General features: G+C 35.7%; 1 protein-coding gene and 1 pseudogene across 2 annotated transcripts; one reads left to right on the forward strand and one right to left on the reverse strand.

Moving 5' to 3' along the window:
* Positions 1-2,590: 2,590 nt before the first annotated feature.
* Positions 2,591-7,116, forward strand: LOC147502543 (S-adenosylmethionine carrier 1, chloroplastic/mitochondrial-like). Its single transcript, XM_086603881.1, is given in 15 exon segments — positions 2,591-2,667; positions 2,761-2,839; positions 2,967-3,059; positions 3,160-3,246; positions 3,820-3,892; positions 4,629-4,719; positions 5,016-5,069; positions 5,152-5,247; positions 5,438-5,527; positions 5,820-5,871; positions 6,107-6,168; positions 6,258-6,282; positions 6,285-6,337; positions 6,830-6,870; positions 6,872-7,116. Coding segments are annotated over 14 exon segments (960 nt in total). The 5' UTR covers positions 2,591-2,667; positions 2,761-2,784; the 3' UTR covers positions 6,960-7,116.
* A 3,185-nt stretch (positions 7,117-10,301) lies between these two features.
* On the reverse strand, positions 10,302-18,532 carry LOC147502544 (carboxypeptidase SOL1-like; annotated as a pseudogene). The gene is made up of 15 exons (XR_015221726.1): positions 18,214-18,532; positions 17,791-17,854; positions 17,601-17,696; positions 17,473-17,503; positions 17,289-17,345; positions 17,066-17,161; positions 16,446-16,574; positions 16,195-16,297; positions 15,189-15,235; positions 14,335-14,460; positions 14,135-14,237; positions 13,032-13,094; positions 12,782-12,867; positions 11,715-11,777; positions 10,302-10,699 (listed from the first exon to the last, which is right to left on the reverse strand). The product of XR_015221726.1 is annotated as a carboxypeptidase SOL1-like (transcript).
* Between the last annotated feature and the right edge of the window lie 567 nt (positions 18,533-19,099).

The following is a 19,099-nucleotide window of genomic DNA, read 5'->3' on the forward strand; positions in this document are numbered from 1 at the left end:
AAAAATTAACTTAAGAATAAAAAACATTAACTTACTTTAATCTGGACTAGATTCATATGGATTAGTGTTTTATATAGGTTAGGGTTTGTGTGAATTAGGCAATTTAATCTTAAAGACAACAAATTTTGGTCAATTAGGGTTTCTGATGAAATCTCTAATTTTTGGGCGCTAATCAAAAGAGAGGGAAAAGTTGGAGAGGAAAAATGCGGAAATGACATTCAACTTGTTGGCTATTCAATTTTGTGTGGCAAATGTCAACACACGTTTTTTATAATAAATAAAATGACATGTCTCCACGTAGGATTATAAAACCTCCAAATTTGGCCACGTCAGCAGATTTTGGCCATAATATTTGCCCAGGTCGCAACCTGAATTTTTTTTGATAGTACAATGTAGTTTAGTGCTTAGAAAATTGTATAGTATCCAAAGTGCAAAAACATGTATAGTGCATTGTATACTATGTCAATTAAGTGAAATCTCAAAATATATAGTTGATATATCGGGGATAATTTACATCGTGCCAATTAAAAATATCAATGATTTGTGATGATTTATCGACACTATAAGAGATATTAGTGGTATTTTATACAATATATATCGACATATAAGAGGATTATTAGTGAAAATTTAAAATGTTAAATAAAAGGAAATGAACTAAATTAGTAAATCAAGTCTTTTGTGAGAAGTTTTTAATTTAATTGTTGCAAAGTTATAATGATTTACTTGGCAATTTCACGTTAAAATTGATGATGATTGACACATAAAAGGAATTTAAAAACTAACAAGAAAAAAAATAAATTATTAAGAATGAGAAAATTTGGATCAATTGATTGATCCGAGATTTAAAAGAAAAATATAATTGATTCATCTTCCATTTTCATCAAAAACCCTACCTTTGAGCTTCATTCAATCACACACAACTCCAATTTGTCATCTTTAATTAGTTTTATCTTTGAGATCTTTTTGAGGAAGAAAAAATTAACAATTTTGAAGGTGGGTTATGAATTGATGGAAAAATAAAATGTTCAAGTGTTGTAAAATTTTGGAGGAATTGGCTTGGAAAAGCAACTCTCAATTTCTCAAGGATAAAAGATGATGAGATATTACTTATATTTATAAATATCAGTTTATTATTGTGATACTTAGCGATATATCACGGATATTTACAGTTTTATATTTAGAAAATATCTTTTACATATAGTTGATATTATTGCATCTATTGTTGAAATTTCAATAGATATCGCGATATTTTATAAAAATGGTCGACCTTGAAATAGAAAACACCGAGTATATGGGTATTCCGGTATATCTACATTACATAACTACATTTCTTCTTCTTTTATTTTTCCCAAGTCATAATAATTACAATGTTCAATTTTACAAAACAAAAGTGTGTTTCCATATCTAATTCAGGGAGCGAATCTAGGCGACAAATCGGGTTCTAAAAAAAAAAAACTTTAGAGGACATATTTTTTTTTTAATCACTCACAAGAACCGGGGTAAAAGAAAATTCAAGTTTACCCTTGACACGAAATAATAATGGCTCAAGTAGATGAAAAGTCAAGTATATCTCTGAAGAAAAAAAATAAACGACCTGACCCAACCGAAACAACCCGATTATGAACATTGATTGTTCATACCCACATGTTCATACATATTCATGTATGAATATTAGCTATGAACATTAATTGGTCATACCTCCAATTATGAACATTAGTTATGAATAATGAGTGTTCATACCTATTTGAGCTATGAACAAATATTGTTCATACCTATCCATATATGAATGTTGATCTAGTTATAAATATTGATTGTTCATACCCAGAATAAATATGAACATTAATTATAGGAAATTCTATAGTTTCCCACTCTCAGTAATGGTAAAACTTTTAGATTTGGTTTATTTTCCGTGGAGATGTTTTATGCAGACATAATACCATCCACACGTAAACATGATTTGTATTGCGTGTTTATTAATATTTTGAATGCCCCTTGGGGCATCTCCAATGGGGGGTGTAAACCGTATAGAGTGTAAATTTTACACCTCAAATATAAAAAAACTCTCTCCAATGGGGGTGCTAAACCGTAGGTAATAGTCTATTAGCTAATAGAGAGGGTGGGGAATTCCCCCTCTCGCCATTAGTTAATAAAAGTCCGGACGCCACTTAAAATAACGCCCCTGCTTAACTTAAAACTTCGGACGCCACTTCAACACACGCTTGAAGCTTTATTTTTTAACCCGGACGCCACCCAAGTGACGCCCCAGAGTTTAAATTAAAGAGGACGCCACTTGGAGTGACGTCAGGTTTAAAATCTATTTTTTTTTACACTCTTCCATTGGAGAGTATAGAGTGTGGATATTTATGAGTTATACAATACTATACAATTAAAGGTGTAAAATCCTAATGGCACCTACGTGGAGCCTAGGTGGAGGTGTAATTTTACACCCCCCATTGGAGATGCCCTTACGAGTAAAAGTCTAACCGATATCGATATTTACGAAGTCTGAGTTGACCTGAAATATCAGTCTCATATTTTCCGACAATTGGCTCTTTATATCGGAATTTAGAGTTCGATATATCGGCCCGTTCCAGTAATTCTCAGTAGTAGGGTTTAAGACTGGAAAACTAGGTATCCACCCCAGCATCGTCAGGCCAATCTCTTCTCGTAATTCTTCCTCTTTTTATAATAACTTATGTATAATAGCTTATATATATATATATATTTTTAAGTTGAATTTTGGTGGTTTCTTTTTGCAAGGTACATAAAATTCTTGGGCCTCAAATGGGACCTCCTACATTGGCTATGGATAGCAAAAGACGCCCTGAGGTTTCATCAGGTAACCCAAACTGGATTTGAACAAGTATATATTGAGAAAATGTTAACTCTTTATAGTTGTATGTATGTGGCAATGAATGGAAATGAGATTCTATTACTTGTTTTGAGCAGGTGCTATGATTTTGCAGATGCATTTAAATCTAAAGTGGAGACCAAGCAACATTTTGCATCAGTGAACACCTTGGAACAAAATCCAGTTGACTTTCTTCGTGTTTTATTTGGTACACTCCAAAAACTATCAAGATTTTTCTTTACATTAATTGCTTTATTGTTCATTGTGCCGTGGTAAAGTTAAAATGGGATACTTATTTATTTTTGCAGAGGGATCTATTGCAGGAGGTGCTGCTGGTGTTATTGTTGAAACGGCTTTATACCCAATTGACACGATAAAGACGCGTTTGCAGGCAGGTTAACTTTGCCATGTTGCAATACTATTGACCTTCTTATCGTTAATAACAAAATGCATCTACTGCTCCTTAGATATGGATAGTTTTGAACTTCTTACTTATAGTTAAAGAGGCTTGAAATATGGCATGCACGTCTTGCTTAATCTGATTCAGTAATTCCAGATGAAAATGGTCTTATGGTTCTGATTATCCTTTCTATAGGATTTTCTCATTGGTTAGGTCTTTTCTTTATGGCTTCTGTTTCTTGTCTCTTATCAGAATTCTTTGCACATTATGTCTCCTGTGACCTTGATACCCATTTGTTTTACAACACATGAATGCAAGATACATGTCTTGAACTGCAGATCAAACATAAGAAAAAAAGGAAAAGAAAACTGGTGTTTTCTTTGCTATTGCTATCCTTAGTTCTCTAAAATCTGTAGTATATCTATGCGCATGGCACATTCATATAATTAGGCAGACATGAGAAATTCTAAATGTTCATGTCATTCGTAGTTTCATCCACCTAACCACTGATAGATCTTTGTTATGAAAGGTGGATAAGTGTTCATTGGTTTTTGTCAATTCCAGGCAGTTCGTGGAGGAGGAAAAATTCTTTTGAAAGGCCTTTATTCGGGACTAGGTGGAAATCTTGCTGGTGTCTTACCGTGAGTAGTTTTTACATTATTAAGTATTTGTTATTAGTTACAACACAAATTTGGTTTCTGGTCTACATTTGTTGTATGTGTTTTCTGCTTGTCAGTCTGTGTCATTTGTGTTTGAGTTGTTTTTCCATGTGTGACATTTCTCATACTTACCTTGTTTTTCAGATTTCAAGGAAAAATAATATCAATTTTCAATTTTCAACTTACATTTGCTTTTACAATCCCATTAGGTCCTCAGCAGATGCAATGGCCCTTTTTGTATTAGTTTATAATGGATTCGTGTTGAATAACATTTCTCCTAGTTTTGGTGCAGTTTTGCACTCTTACCCTCTTACATTTAGAATCCGCATGGTTCACTATCCAATTCAAATAAGCCATTTTGTCCCCAATTGTGATAAGTCACTGATGATTGAATTCTGTCATCGTGATCCGTATGCGTTTGTAGTTCTCTTTCCTCTATAAAGTTTTAATTAACTAGACATGTAAAATTCATCTTATTCGTGCATCTGTAGTTCTCTTTCCTCAATGAAGTTCTAATTAAGTGTACAAGTAGGATAAAATGAAAATGTTGATTGACTGTTTGGGGTTTGGTCCATAGTTTTTATTAGTGCTTCAAGTATTTTAAGCAAATCCTCAGCGTCTGATTTCATGCAGCGTGGTTGGTGATTTGGTTCTTTAACATTTTACATGCCCATTCAAGGAATTAAACCTTTTGTTCATGGATATTTTATGTCTATAGGGCTTCCGCAATATTTGTTGGTGTTTATGAACCTGCAAAGCAGAAGTTATTGAAGATTTTCCCAGAAAATCTCAGTGCGTTGGCTCACTTGGTAAGCCTATGATTGATGACCCTTTGGCTTTCTCTTACTTTCTAAAGAAGTTTATCCATTATTTGTGATTATTATTATTTTTTGCTTGGTAAACCAATATTTCATAAAGAGAGGCTGAGAAAGCCTACAGATACAGGAGAACTACAACCAATAGAACCCAAAAAGTTACAAACACGCAACGTATTACCCTGTAATTCAAACCATTAGGCGATTCCACCTAGCTAGGTCTAAAAATAGAAGAGTTTAGACCAATGATAAAGAATAGACTTTATAGATAAAATGTTGAGTTTATGCAGACTGCAGGTGCTATTGGAGGGGCTGCTTCTTCTCTTGTTCGTGTCCCAACTGAGGTAGATTGATTAAATACTTTAGTTCTCATATGTAAAACAAGCACTAGCTGAGCTGTGTACTCATCTTGAACTCCTTACTTAGGTTGTCAAGCAACGGATGCAAACTGGGCAATTTGCTTCTGCTTCAAATGCTGTCCGCCTTATTGTTTCTAAAGAGGGTTTCAGAGGGCTATATGCGGTATGAAATGTTCATTTTCATGCCACTTTGAAGAGTTAGAAGCATGTTATCACATTGAGATTTTAATTTTCATTTCTGATATTACTTTTTGTGAACGTATGGGCAGAGTTTGTTGCATGTTTGTTTTTACCAGTGGATGGACCTTGAACAAGTCTTTGCCAATTTGATTTCCTTTTCTTTGGAAATGCAGGGGTATGGGTCATTCTTATTGCGTGATCTGCCTTTTGATGCGATCCAGTTTTGCCTCTATGAGCAGCTGCGAATCGGGTATAAGCTAGCGGTAATATTCTTTTTTGATGTCATGTCATTAGTGGTAGACAAATACAACCACCCTTTCATGGAAACAAAGAGTTGTGTTTCCCGTTCTTCTAGCATTGCTGGTTTCCTTTATATTGCAATATGTTATTATGCTTCTGCACATGACTGCAAACATCTGTATTCCAAACCCAAGTAGATGTTCCTTAGACTTGATCATTGCATAAGTATACTCATGTCCACAAAGGAGTAGGGAAAGCGAACCCGTAATTCTTAAACTTGTGAATAATAATTGGTTTCCCCCCTTTCCTATGCAGGCAAAGAGGGAACTAAATGACCCTGAGAATGCTATTATTGGTGCTTTTGCTGGTAATCCAACACTCCAGGCCGGCAATCTTATTTCTTTTTTGTGCCTAACTAACATGTTTACAACCTCATATACTTCTAGAGTCTTAATTAGAAATGTGTTTTAGCATAGGTTAGTTCGTTTCATAGACGATGTATTTTTTCCGCTTCTAAACTGAAAATGGCATCATTACAAATGTAAAATCATTCTGCTAATGGCACTTGATTCATCAGATCACTTGAATATCTTATATTGCAGGTTCATTAACTGGAGCCATAACCACTCCTCTTGATGTGATCAAGACAAGATTAATGGTTCAGGTGGTGCATCCTTTATCATTAAAGACTGATACATTTTTCCATGTGAATGTTAGTATTGACAACATTTTGTTTGAGGACTTTCTATGCAGGGACCAGGAAACCAGTACAAAGGTATTTTGACTGTGTTCAGACAATTGTTAGAGAAGAAGGGGCTCCTGCTCTCCTAAAGGTATTACTTTAACAAAATACTAAAACTTTCATAATGGATCTGCTCAACATTCTAAAGCGACTTTGATATGACAAAGATTGGTTTTGTAAAACATCCGTGATTTGGTGATGTTTAGCTGTTAGATGAGGTTTGTCATCTGTTAATTGACCTCCTTTCATCTGTGATATCTACTAAGTACAAAACCACTGAACACTAGCAGGTTTTATGCCGCAGTATATGAGTATTACCATTTTTTCTTTCTTTATTTTTTTTTATTTAAATGCAAAACAGAACCACCCCAACAAGGGTTGGACAAACACATACAAATATCAACCATGGTCGAGCCAAAGTATGATCCAGACCATGCTTTGGGCAGGTGTATTCTGCATCACATCCAACTGTCATGACATTCACCACCTCATAACTGTAAAACCAGTGTGCCTCCTGTAGGATAAAATGCCTCCTGTAGGATGAAAGTTGTATTCTGCATCAATATATTGTTGCATGTTACAGGGCATTGGACCAAGAGTATTGTGGATAGGAATTGGTGGTTCAATTTTTTGGTGTTCTAGAAAGAATGAAGCGGTTACTTGCTCAAAGGCGCTCAGATATTCAGAAGTTCGAACCTGTCAAGAAGGATTAATGTAATTCCGTCATCTGCAATTCTTGCATTTATTATGTGTTTGTCTCCCCTGCTACCCAAATTTTTGCATAAAGAGTATTTACAAGCCACAGATTCTTTTTATTGAATGAAAAGTCAATCGTTTCTGGTTAGAACATATTGACAATAACTAATTTTCTAATCTTGAATTGTGTTTGCAAATTTGAGTTATGTGTATATGGATACGGTTGCAAGGGATTGTTGCACTTGGGACCGGTGAACCAAAACTTGCGCTCAATTAGATATAAGATATTGGCCATGAACACGTATAAGACTTGACACACTGGTCCTTCAACAACTATAATGTCTTAGGATCAGCACATTAGTTTCCCTTGGCCATTAACGAACATCTCAGTTGTAGATTAGGTCATGTACTGCATGGATTTAGGCCATATCTGAAGCTCATTTGTTTAGCGTCAGGGTTGGGGAGAGAGAATCGGGTCAAACTCCTGAAGGAGTTTGGATGCTTATACTCACTTCACGTCTCATTGGTTGGATTGTTTTCAGCAATAAAAGCAGAAACCGTAAAACCTGGAACATACAACCCAACAGATGAGACTGGGATGTGAGCACACCATGCAGGTGTATGAACAGGTTCTCCATTTTAAAGATGGGTGTTGGCTGTGGCAAAACGTTTAACTTCAGCATCATCTTTGGTAGATCTCATCTTCTAATGGGACTGCATCAGTTGGGGGTTACAGAGCTTGGCCCCATGGATAGTTTGACCCACGTCCTGTAGAGCCAATTAGCTGTCTGCAAGCATAATCTAGTTGAGATCATGGAACGACTGCTTTTGAATACCTAGTCTGTTAGCTTCCCCCCTAGATGGGAAATTAGTTAACATGATGTTTTTTTTGGGTGTGTATTTGTGGCGCGGGGTGGGGCTAAGAACTCAACGGATCTCGCCCCGCGCTAGTAGGGGGTAATATTAGTTAATCCTTTGATAGAAATGCAGGCTTAATTCTGTTAAAAGGGGTAGAATGGTATGTTTCACATCATGTTAAACTAGTTTCTTTTCCACTAATTTTTGAGAGCTGGGACTACATGATCCGTTCTGTGCATTTTCCCCGGGATATGGCCTTGTTATTCTACGCCGTGGAGGGAGAGATGGTTCTGGTCTTATCTTTGTTCCACCTATTTTTTGACAATAATTCCACAGCCACTCGCCCCTTTTAGGAAGTACAGCTGAAAACTTTTTGTACTTCTTAATTCTAGAGAGAGTAAACACAAACCCATCGTGGCATTCTTTACCGATTTCCATAAAATCCTTATGTACCGGGGCCTTTGAGCTGAGTCCTGGTACAACTAATATTGCACCAAAAACTGCAATATAGATCATCATGATTTTGAATCTTGCCATGTTTTGGTGGCTGAACTAGATTTCCTTTGAGGAGGAATGGTTTATTTAGGTTTAGAGAATCCAGGTGTTGCATACTGCCTAATGAAACGGACACATAATGAGCAGTTCTTGTACTTGAGGAAATGAACTGACAGTATGAAATGACCCTTAAATCGCTACTTGTGAAGAGCTAGAATCAGCTGGTCATGATTTTTACTTGTAATCTTTACATAGCGCCAAGCCGCCAAGATTATCAAGGGTGACGTGTTTCGCCGTAAATTAGAATTAGACTACATGTGTAACTGTTCTACACTTAAAACTCCTTTTTCACTAGTTTGAAGGCTATAAGGCATATTCATACTGTTTTTTGTGCTAGAAAGAAAATTTATATCCAATTACATTCAGTACGAACATTGCAACATTGTTAATATAGTCTGTCTTTAAAGCTTGGCTTGTAAAACGTTAGGATGGGTTAAGTAATTGGCTTTTCATTCTTTGAAATCTGGGATTATTAAAGACATTGCTTAACATAGATAGGATTGTTTATGGCTACAGATTGTTTAGTTGCATTCACATTGACGATCCTTTTAATCATTCATCCTCTTGCTCGTTAATGAATTTTCAGTGTGATCCCATAATTTATTCAGTTAAAATTGTTTAATTATGATGTCCTGTTGGTGTTCATTTCAAGCATTATAAATAGGATATATCAGTTCTTGGTGCCAAATAAAAAAGGTACCATATAGCGGCAAACTTATTTCATTTATTTGATTTTAAACATGTAGATGCATTGTTGTCTGAGACCTCAAAACACCTAGCAAACACAAATTCTACTTGCAATTTTGTTTTACGTTTTCATGGTATAATTACTTTTTATTTCTAGCTTCCTGGGCCACGTGGTTTTCCTCCGCCAATTGGTTTTCCTTTCTAACAATTGAATTAAGTAGTGCATGACCACAGTTTATACCTAATGCTGGTCCACATTTTCTTAACTGCTTATAGAGGCCATTTCTAAAGTCTCGGGGCATCCTAGTTCTAGAATCTTTTTCGTCGTGAATGTCTTCATTTAAATGTCTTCGTTTAGGATTAGATTCTAGTGGGCGTTCGTAGTCAGTCCAATGAGAGATCAGTTTCCAAGGCCAATGACTCGTTGGATGCAGAGGTCAGAATAGCTGACTCTGCCTCGGAGGCCCCAACAAGATGAGATGTTGGCAGGGGGCGGATTCGGGTTTCCGTCGAAAAAAAAAATACTAGTTACGATAGTATATAATTCACCCCAAAAAAAATATTTGTAGTGTATGTTAATTGTAACAGTCCCCTTGAGTGGCAATCTTGGATCCGCCCCTGGATGTTGGAACTCAGGGTATAACCAAAATTGTTAGGATACAAAAGAGAACGACATACACCATCATTGTTTTCATACTTACGAAATTGCTGATTCCTCCAGCCAATCCCTATTCCTGGTCTGACCTACTAGTTTACAAAGCTCTTTAATTATTAGCAACATCATCCCGTTTTTACCAAATGTTTGAACATGGGCAACCAATAAGAGTTGACGCGCAAAAATTGAAAAATGCTGCAACTTGCAGGGTTGCACAATGCGCCCCAGCACTCTGTGATCGACTAATTATCTCAACTTAAAGCTGTAACTTCCAATTGACAGAATCTACCTGATAGAATACATACGCAAGGGAGTTCTGCTAGGCAATCCAAGATTACGTGTCACACCAGCTAAAATGTAACTAACCTTACTTCACAAATGAAATTGAAAGCTAAACCAAAATCCTCAAGTTGAAGTTCATGTTTACTGATCAGAGTAAAAGAACAAATTGGAAAAGCTGCATATAAAACCGGTCTTGTCAAAACCTTAAAGTGGTAGCAGAACCAGTATACCAAGAGGGAAAAAAAATGTGAGATACTGTAATCACCGTACATTGATCAGAATGAAAGAACAATTTGGTAAAGTAGCACATGATCGCAGGTAGTACAACAAAGGGGAAAATTGCCTTTTAACTCAACAACATAATATACATGATCACTTTCCTCATGAAGTAACGTTTACAACATTAGACTACAACAGGCCTTTTTGGCCGCTTTAGGAGCTTGAGTAACATTTTTCTTCTCAACAAAATGCAAAGAGATGCCAATATAACAAGAGCAAGGAAAAGAAGAAGAGAAATTTGTACATTAGCTTGTCCTGCAAATTCTAACAGGTCAAGCTTGCTCATGTTATCACAATCACAGTTACAACCACCTTGGATTAGCTTTTGTTTGTGCTCCTGCTGACCTTCTTTCAAATCCAGGATGAAGTCCACACTCATGGATTCATCTTCCAGCAAGATATGTGTGGCCTTTGACTTGTATCCAGGAAGCATTGCCATAACTACAAGACAGGCGATAAGATCCATATTTTAACAGAGACATATTTTTGGATGGGAAGGAATTTTTTTGTTCTTACATTTACTTATTTTCTTAAAGTGATTTCAGTGAGCATCTTTTGTGTGGTTTGCTAGAATTCAACCCCATATTGTGAATAGTTGATTAATATGTATGGGAAAGTGGCTCGAGTGTTTACACCTTTTGCGTTCAGACAGGAGTCCGTAGTGCAAAATTTACTCGCTCGTAAACTTCACATTTCTGGTAAGTTACATGTTTTGTATTTAGATTTTGGGATTCAAGAACTCCATAAACAGGGGGTTACAGTTTGAATATTGGTGGCTCTGGACTATGTATACCCAAGAACTGCGGAATGTCTCCTAGGAGGGGTTCAGGCATTGGAGAAGGCTCTTGAAGTTGGAATAGCTTCTCCTGGTTCACTGGCTTATCATAGGTACACCTCACTAGATTGTTGTATATGCCTTCTAGAAATCCTCTTTGTTTAAAGAGGTATCTATAGTTGTAGGTCCCTAGTCAAGAGCTTGACTCTTCTGTTGGAATATCTTAGCTTCTCCAGGATCACTGGCTTATCATAGATACACCTAACTACCTAAGATTGTTGTATACGAGGTGTCAAGTAACATGCTGGGTCAAGTCTTGGGAAGTTGGGCCCAAGGTACTGGGTTCAATTCCCACCTCACAGGGAAAAAAGGGGATTTAAGGGGTTATGGGATACAGGTTCTAACTTTTTTATGAAAAAAATGAATAAAAAAAAATCCTCATTTTAAAGAGGTATCTATGTTATAGGTCCCTATGGTCAATCACAAAGATGAGAAGTATACCATCGCCACTAGACTAGGAAAACTAGCAGACTAAATAATCTTGTGCAATATGCGTTGTTTTCTTGTACCATCATCTCACTTAGATTCCAAGCACCTTTGGCGGTCTTTAATACAACAGATTGATACCCAGGCATACAGACCAAATGTAAAAAGTTTAGGAGTAGACATGACACTGTATACCTTCGTAGCTCTCACCAGGGAAACCATGCGATGGTAATATCCTAAAGCATCACCAGCTTTCACCTGTAAATTCACAAATTTGATTCCAATCAGTATATATGAAATGAATGCAATAATGCCCAGAGGACGATCAGCCATTGTGTTTATCAAGCTATACAACTTCAAAAGAGTTTGTTCATGAATAATTGGACCATATCTTAATGAGTACCTCAGGGTGCTACAATATTATTAATGGATTAGCAGTATACGGCGTAAATACAAAGCAGAGCTTATCGTTTATGGTGCATGCATAGAGCAGATCCCCACCAAATGTGAAGGGTTCCAAATGTGGAGATAGATGGAGAAGGAGAGGGAGAGGAAAAGGGAGAGTCTAAAAGAAAAAACAGAAAGAAGAGATACAGACAGACAAAACCAACCAAGTTGGTTTTTGTCTGCCATGTAACACTAAAATAAGACCCATTTCAGCTAGACAGCCAAATACAAGTTGTGCAGATAACTGTATAGTGGCCCTTATTAAAGTGAACTGTTCAGAAAAGAGCTCTAATAGGCTCAACCCTTACATAGAGATGTTGAAATATTACCATAAAACTGAACTCCCCCAGGATAAAATTAGAGGTTAGATTAATCCACTACTGAATGAGACCCATGCTCACAAGTTCATTATTCTGATAGGAGAGTGACCTTTCATAGTTTCAGCATAAGATGGTTTTGTGATCTGTGCGACATGATTCGGCAGTTTACTAGCAAAAAGTCAGTAACAATAAATGGTGGGATCACACAGGCTTCAAGTGTTTACCTAACTTCTGATACAATTTTTCAATTCTCAATATACTATTTGGCTCAAGTTATCCAGCTGAATGGACAAGTACTAATGCCAATGCATGGGCGAATTTTACTAATGCTGGGCATACTCCTTCAGATGTGTGGCAAAAACAATTAATATTGTTCATTTTAATAAAATGAGGTATGTAAAGCACGGGTGGGTGCTAATTTGATAGTACATTTCAGAGGACAAATTAGAGTGAACATTTGTGACATTGGATTTGAACTGGTTTAAAAAAACATACCGTGTAATTGATTCCCCTGATTTCTATGGAAGCAGGCAAGGGTTGTCCATTCATTGATTTATAAAAATCCTTCCATGTATTCCTGTCTAAAGAATTTAGTGTTACATAGACGACAATAGAAGGGCCAAAACTAAAAGTAACTGAATAACTGGTATGTATTTTTGAGTGGTTTTATTGTTATTGTTATTAAAAAAGGAACACAAAACTAAACCATTTTATCGCTTCTATGGCATGACGTGGTACATCTTACCTTTACAACGCTTGCAACTAGATTCAACATACTCAATCTGTTGTGCTCCCATAAAGTTGGAAGCTGCACATATTCCAGCAAACAAATAAAGAATGTCATAAATTAATGAAAGAATATTCAACTTGGAACAGCTGAGGGCAGATTGACAAACGATTGCGCTGAATTGCTTATGCAAACAGATAAAAGACTATAAGTATCACGTCTTCTGCACGCAATTTGCATTTAATTTAGGTTAGTTAAACTTCAAACTGATAAAGTTATTGATTAAATATCAAGACATCAGTAAGACTAGATTATCACCATAGTTAGCAATTCGTAATGCAGCAAAAATTCGATACAGAAAGTATTCGAATAAAATTTGAGCTTTGATAAGAATTCGTTTTTTCAATTCGGATTAAAAAAAAAACGGAAATGACAAAAGTTCAGTTCGTAAGTAATTCAAGTATAATACGAAGCTAAAAAAAAACATACGAGAAAATTTGACAGTAGACTTATAGTGAAAATACGATAAATTCGCGAATTATTCGCCGAATTGCTAACTATGGAATCAATGCGGGAGTTAATTATTCGAGAATTAATAAATTGCTTGCCGAATTAACGAATAATTCCGTATCATTGAAAAAAATTTAACCTTTTCAAACGTTTTCCTCAATAAAATGATAAATTCGCGAATTATTCACCGAATTACTAACTATGATTATCACGTCAAAGTTCTTAAGTATGACAATTTGGTAAATTTGATTATGTCCAATAATGTAACCAGGACTTCCTTCCAGGATCGACAAGTGCAGGCTCTAGTCAACTCATGACATAATCAGTTGCTTTGTATGAATTTTGTATCAGATCTTATGAACGGTCCTGCCTTAACTGGGTGTAAGGGATACCTTTTTGGACTAATAACAGTTGGTCCACCTCATTAAATACACACCTAGAAACATCAGGTAGAGGGAAGTATAGGATTTTCGTATTGGATTTTCAAAGTTTTCTGAGAAATAACTACCATTGAAAAGTTTTCTCAATCAAAAGATGTTTACTATAAGTAATCAAAATTAATTAAATGGAGTGTCTTAAGCAAGTGTTAGAGAATCTATAATATATCAAACCTCTTTTGCATTAGGCCACTTGACATCACTGATCTCCAAAGTCAATTCAAAGCATCCTCCATGTATATAGTTCCAATCTTGCATACCACCGTATATGGGATACCTAGAGTATCATATACAAACGAATTAACCTTCTGAACACCTCAAAGGAGAGGAAGAGAAAATCAAATAAAGATAGAAATAGAGAGAAATGCTCTTACCAAGCTGCACCATTTGTAATCCCTTCTAGAAATTCATCACCCAGAGACATGTTAAAGTGGGAACGACTATACAGACTTGCCATGTATCGGAATGTTTTGTCATCAGGACAAGCGGTGTAAATTTTCCTGAAATGGATCTAAAATGCAATGAGCTTAACAAGATTAACTGAAAAGAATAGTAAGTGTATTGTCCGATAACTTCTATCCAAAACATGGCATTTCTCACAGATTATCTCATTACATAACTGCTGTAGTCCAGAATAATGTTGGATTTTTACTTTTTAAGTTTTAACATCTTCACTTTAGCTTCTCCGTTCATTTTAAATGGGGAAACAAGATGTGCTTTTGTAACTGAACATTAACAACTGGACATAAGGATTGTAGAAAAACTTGGTTCACGGAAGAGACACTAACAAGAAGTCATGGGCTTGTATGTCACTTTTGTTCATTAGTAAAATGCAGACACGGTTCTTGAACTATGCAAATGCACCCAATTTCCATGAGATGTGGCCAAGAGGGGCACAAAAATTGGATATGCGTATATGACTTCTAGATTGGGAAGCTGTCATATCACAAAGACCTAAAGGCAATTATGTTGTTTCCTCCATGTAGTCAACCTTTTAGAATCATAACACACTAACTTACTAGCCAAGACCTTCAATCAATTAAAAAAATCTCCAGACAGGAAACTAACAATATTTTCCATTAGTTTGTTTTGATAAGGCCAGGCTTAAAGAAGCAATGATTTGTTAGAGAAGAGTAAGTCTTTATAGAAGGTGCATTAAACAGGAAAACTTTTAACTTTAAGGGTCTAAATCTGGGGAATGAGTTAGAAGAAGGATGCGGAAGCACACCTTTTATCTTGAGATCCATCCCATGGATAGTTTGCAACAAGGGCGCCCTGCAAGAAATATACTTAGTGAGGATATACTTCACATCATTCACTACGTATTTTTAAACAAATAGAGTTTAGGTAACCTGATAACTACAAAACTTTAATCCCTCTTCAAATTTAATGAGGCTAATAAATATGCTAATCTTGGATGCTTATTAACATGAAAGCCAATTGGCTCAAAGTCGATTTTCATGTAACTGCTCAGTTCCAATTTGTGACTGAGCTAACTCAATCCGACTTCAGGGAAGCCAGTGTGGTCCACGCCAGTGTTAAAAGACTCTCCTTCACACCAAACATGGTGGGCACGTATATGCTAATCTATCAGACTTTCAGTAAGTTAATTACATTCAACACTAACGTCTAAAATATCCATGGCACAAACTAGATACTTTTTCTTTTCTCATAAAAGGAGATACATTTAATGCATAGATAGTTATCTACATTCAACTAAAAAGTGATATAAACCTTTCATCTGAAGGACTCTCATTTTGTTAGATATCATGGTTTTCAGAACCGGTTTTTTGAACTGAATCGGACCAGACTGGTTCCGGTTCAAACCACCAGTTCAAATAAAATCCGGCCGGTTCTTTGTTAAGAAAAGTCCTAAAAATTTACAATATATCTAAGGTTAATAAAGGAAAATATCCAATGTTTGGGTTGACTTAAACCACCGAATCCTTTGTTGAACCAGTTCAACATGAAAAAATCGACCCGGGGAGCTCCGACTCCGGTTCAAACCGGCGGCCAAGTTGTAAAACCATGCTATATATGCTTCTTTGACATACAATGTTAGTAGACTAGTGCTGGATGGAATCATGAATAAACTTTGGGAGGTTGTACATAAGAACTTTGCTAGCTGAAATGTTAACGGAAAGAACATGTTTTAGACTTTCAACATTAATGCACAAACTTTATACTGTATGGACTTAAACTACTTCAATCTTGAAAATGTAAAAGAGTATTACCCCATGCAAGCTAGCGAAGCTGTGAAATGCCTCTCTGTCAACCAACTCATAATGGATTTTGTTTCAGGTTGCTGTGATCTGATGTCTTCATTCAAAGGAAAAACTGTGTATTTCATGTCAGCTGATATTTCCCACAATTTTTACTCTAGAAAAGAGTGACAGGAAGTATATCAAATGTAACTACATACAAAAAAATAAAGTTGACTGCATAATAACCTACTTACAACCCTAGATGCTAATAAGAAAAATACTCACTTGATCAGGAAAATCTCGGTTTTAAGTCAATATCATTTTGCATTTCCACGTTTCCTAAGTGAAAATCCATCAGGATTCATTGTTGGAAGTATATGAAGGTGGGTATTTTTTATGATCAATGTTGCCTATAGAGACAAAAATTACAGTTCAGAATATATTAGAAAGTGACATAAAGGAATGAACATAGAACTTACAGAAGAAAAAATCATCATAACTCAACTACAAATGCAAAGTCAATATCACCAATGAAACCTTTAGCTGCACCATTGTAATCTTTATCTTAGAATTTTCAGTGGTTTGGAACCTCTATCTTGAAAATGGTACCACCTCGATAAAATGGAGCACAATAATATGGTCTATACTCTATACTTGGTCAAAAAGCTTTGTATATCCTTATATAGTAAACTCCCTCACACTTAAGTATAGCAGTCAACACACACAAACACAAAACAACACAGCAGCAGCAGCAACACCAACAAACAAGAGAAAAAAAAAATAGAGAATCTAATAGTACGTTCGCGACATATGAAACTTCCATCCAAATAAGGTAGAACATGATCAAATTTGATGAGGTAATACAGAGTTATTAGTTATAGTGAAAGAGAACGAATAGTACCAAAGGATCCTTGTTGTAGTTGTCGCAAAGCCAATTTGCTAGAAGCAACAGTAGCTCACGGCCAACAGGTTCATCTCCATGAACATTTCCAACAAACTGCAATAATAAGCAACTCAAACTTCTGTTGATCCGATACACTCACAACTAATTTGTTTAAAGTATTAACCTAACCAAGTTACAAATAAGATCCACTAAATATAAAACCAATAAGCAGACCAGTCACCTTGAAAGCAGGTTCAGCTTCTTCTTCCCCCGGCTTGTCTGAAATTTCCATCACCCACTACAAACAAAACAAAACAAAACATCGCTTATATCAACATACACATTACAAGCAACTACGATCCATAAGCAAACTGTAGTAGTAATTGAAGCAAGGAAACTAGTCAGGATTGATAGAAACCAATTACCAATGGAATCCCATTCACACTCTTCCCAATACTGTTCATTAAGAAACAAAAAGAAAATATATCAGCATGACAATATATATACAATTAATCAAAGTTAAAAGAATACAAACGTCTTGTCGTAAAATCACCTGTACATCCTAGAAATACTGCTACATCTCCTAACAAACTGCTTCATCGCTTTCTCAAGTTCCGAGTTCGACATATACCCACTAGCTACATCAAAACTATTAATTCCAAAAACCTTAGCTGTCACTAAACCATACTTGTACCAAAATATATGGTTAAGTACATAAACCCGAAAATATGTAAAGCAATTACATGGAAGAAGTCTGTTCCTCGGCAAACAAGTTCCGCGAAGAAATCCAATTATGTTCCTTATAATCTATCAAAGGATCAATAAAACCAAGAATTTTAGCTCAGGGTCCAAATGCATTGTAGGTAAATTACAATGCCATAAATCACACATAGCTGATAATAAGTTGTTAATTATAGACCAAAATCACAGTACTTAGCTGTAAATTTTTTGATAAACTCGGGGTGAAAAGCCCATCATGAAAAGTTCAATAAAACAACAAGCAGCTAAGTTTAAGATCAAATGCCAAGGAATGTTATTTATGCATTCTAATAAAGATGGTATTTTTATTGCACTAATAGAGAATTGAGTGATTTATTTGCAATGGGCATTTGAAAGAGCAACTAAATACAGAATTTGAAGAGAGAGAGAAGAGAAAAAAAACTAACCTGTGTGATTTGAGCTATGTCCTTTTTCTCCACCTCTAGCAACAGTGGGATTAGAGAAAGAAGACAAACAAAAAAGAATAAAGAGAAAAAAACAGATGGAAGAAGAAGGAGAAAAGAATTCCATGAAAGAATGTTTCTTAAAAAGTTAGTTGACTTTTCACTAGATTTTGATTAACAGATCAGTTCATTAATTCATATTATTCATAGAATCATAAATGAGATTAGTTAGTCAACTAATCATCACGATTAGTTAGTTAAGCAACTTGCATTACATATATGATATTTGCACCCACAAATGTTATAAATAAAAAATTTAATTTTCAGCCAAAAGGAAAACTTATGGCCACCCAATCTGTACTTGAATAGTTGATATTTAACACCTAATCAGAAAAGTATGAGTCGAGCTTGAGCTTAATTTAAAACTCATTCTAGATAGCGAGTAGTTCGAGTTTGAGTTCGAGTAGCTCGCGAGTTACTCGAGTCGAGTTCGAGCTTGAGTAGCTCGCGAGCTACCGCTTTATAAAGCCCATACACGTAGTATATAATTTATAATTTATACGACATTTTATACTTTATACCCAACTATAATTTACAATTTATACTAGTTTTAATGTTTTATATACATTTTTTTTTAGTTTGAGCTCGAAGTTTAGAAGTTCAAACGAGCATAATCAACTTCGAAGTTGAACTGAGCTCGAGCTCGGGAAGTGTAAAAGCAGTCGAAGAGCTCGAAAGCTATTAGTATAACTAGGCGAAGTCGAGCTTGAGCTTCAATATTAAGCTCGAATCACGAAGTTCGAAGTCGAGCTTCTACATGTAATGAAGTCGAGCTCGAAAGATAGCAAAACTTCGACTCGGTAGCTCGATGACCAGCCCTACCAACAAG

This window comes from Coptis chinensis, chromosome 4 (assembly GCF_015680905.1).
Source record: "Coptis chinensis isolate HL-2020 chromosome 4, ASM1568090v1, whole genome shotgun sequence".
Classification (NCBI taxonomy): Eukaryota; Viridiplantae; Streptophyta; class Magnoliopsida; order Ranunculales; family Ranunculaceae; genus Coptis; species Coptis chinensis.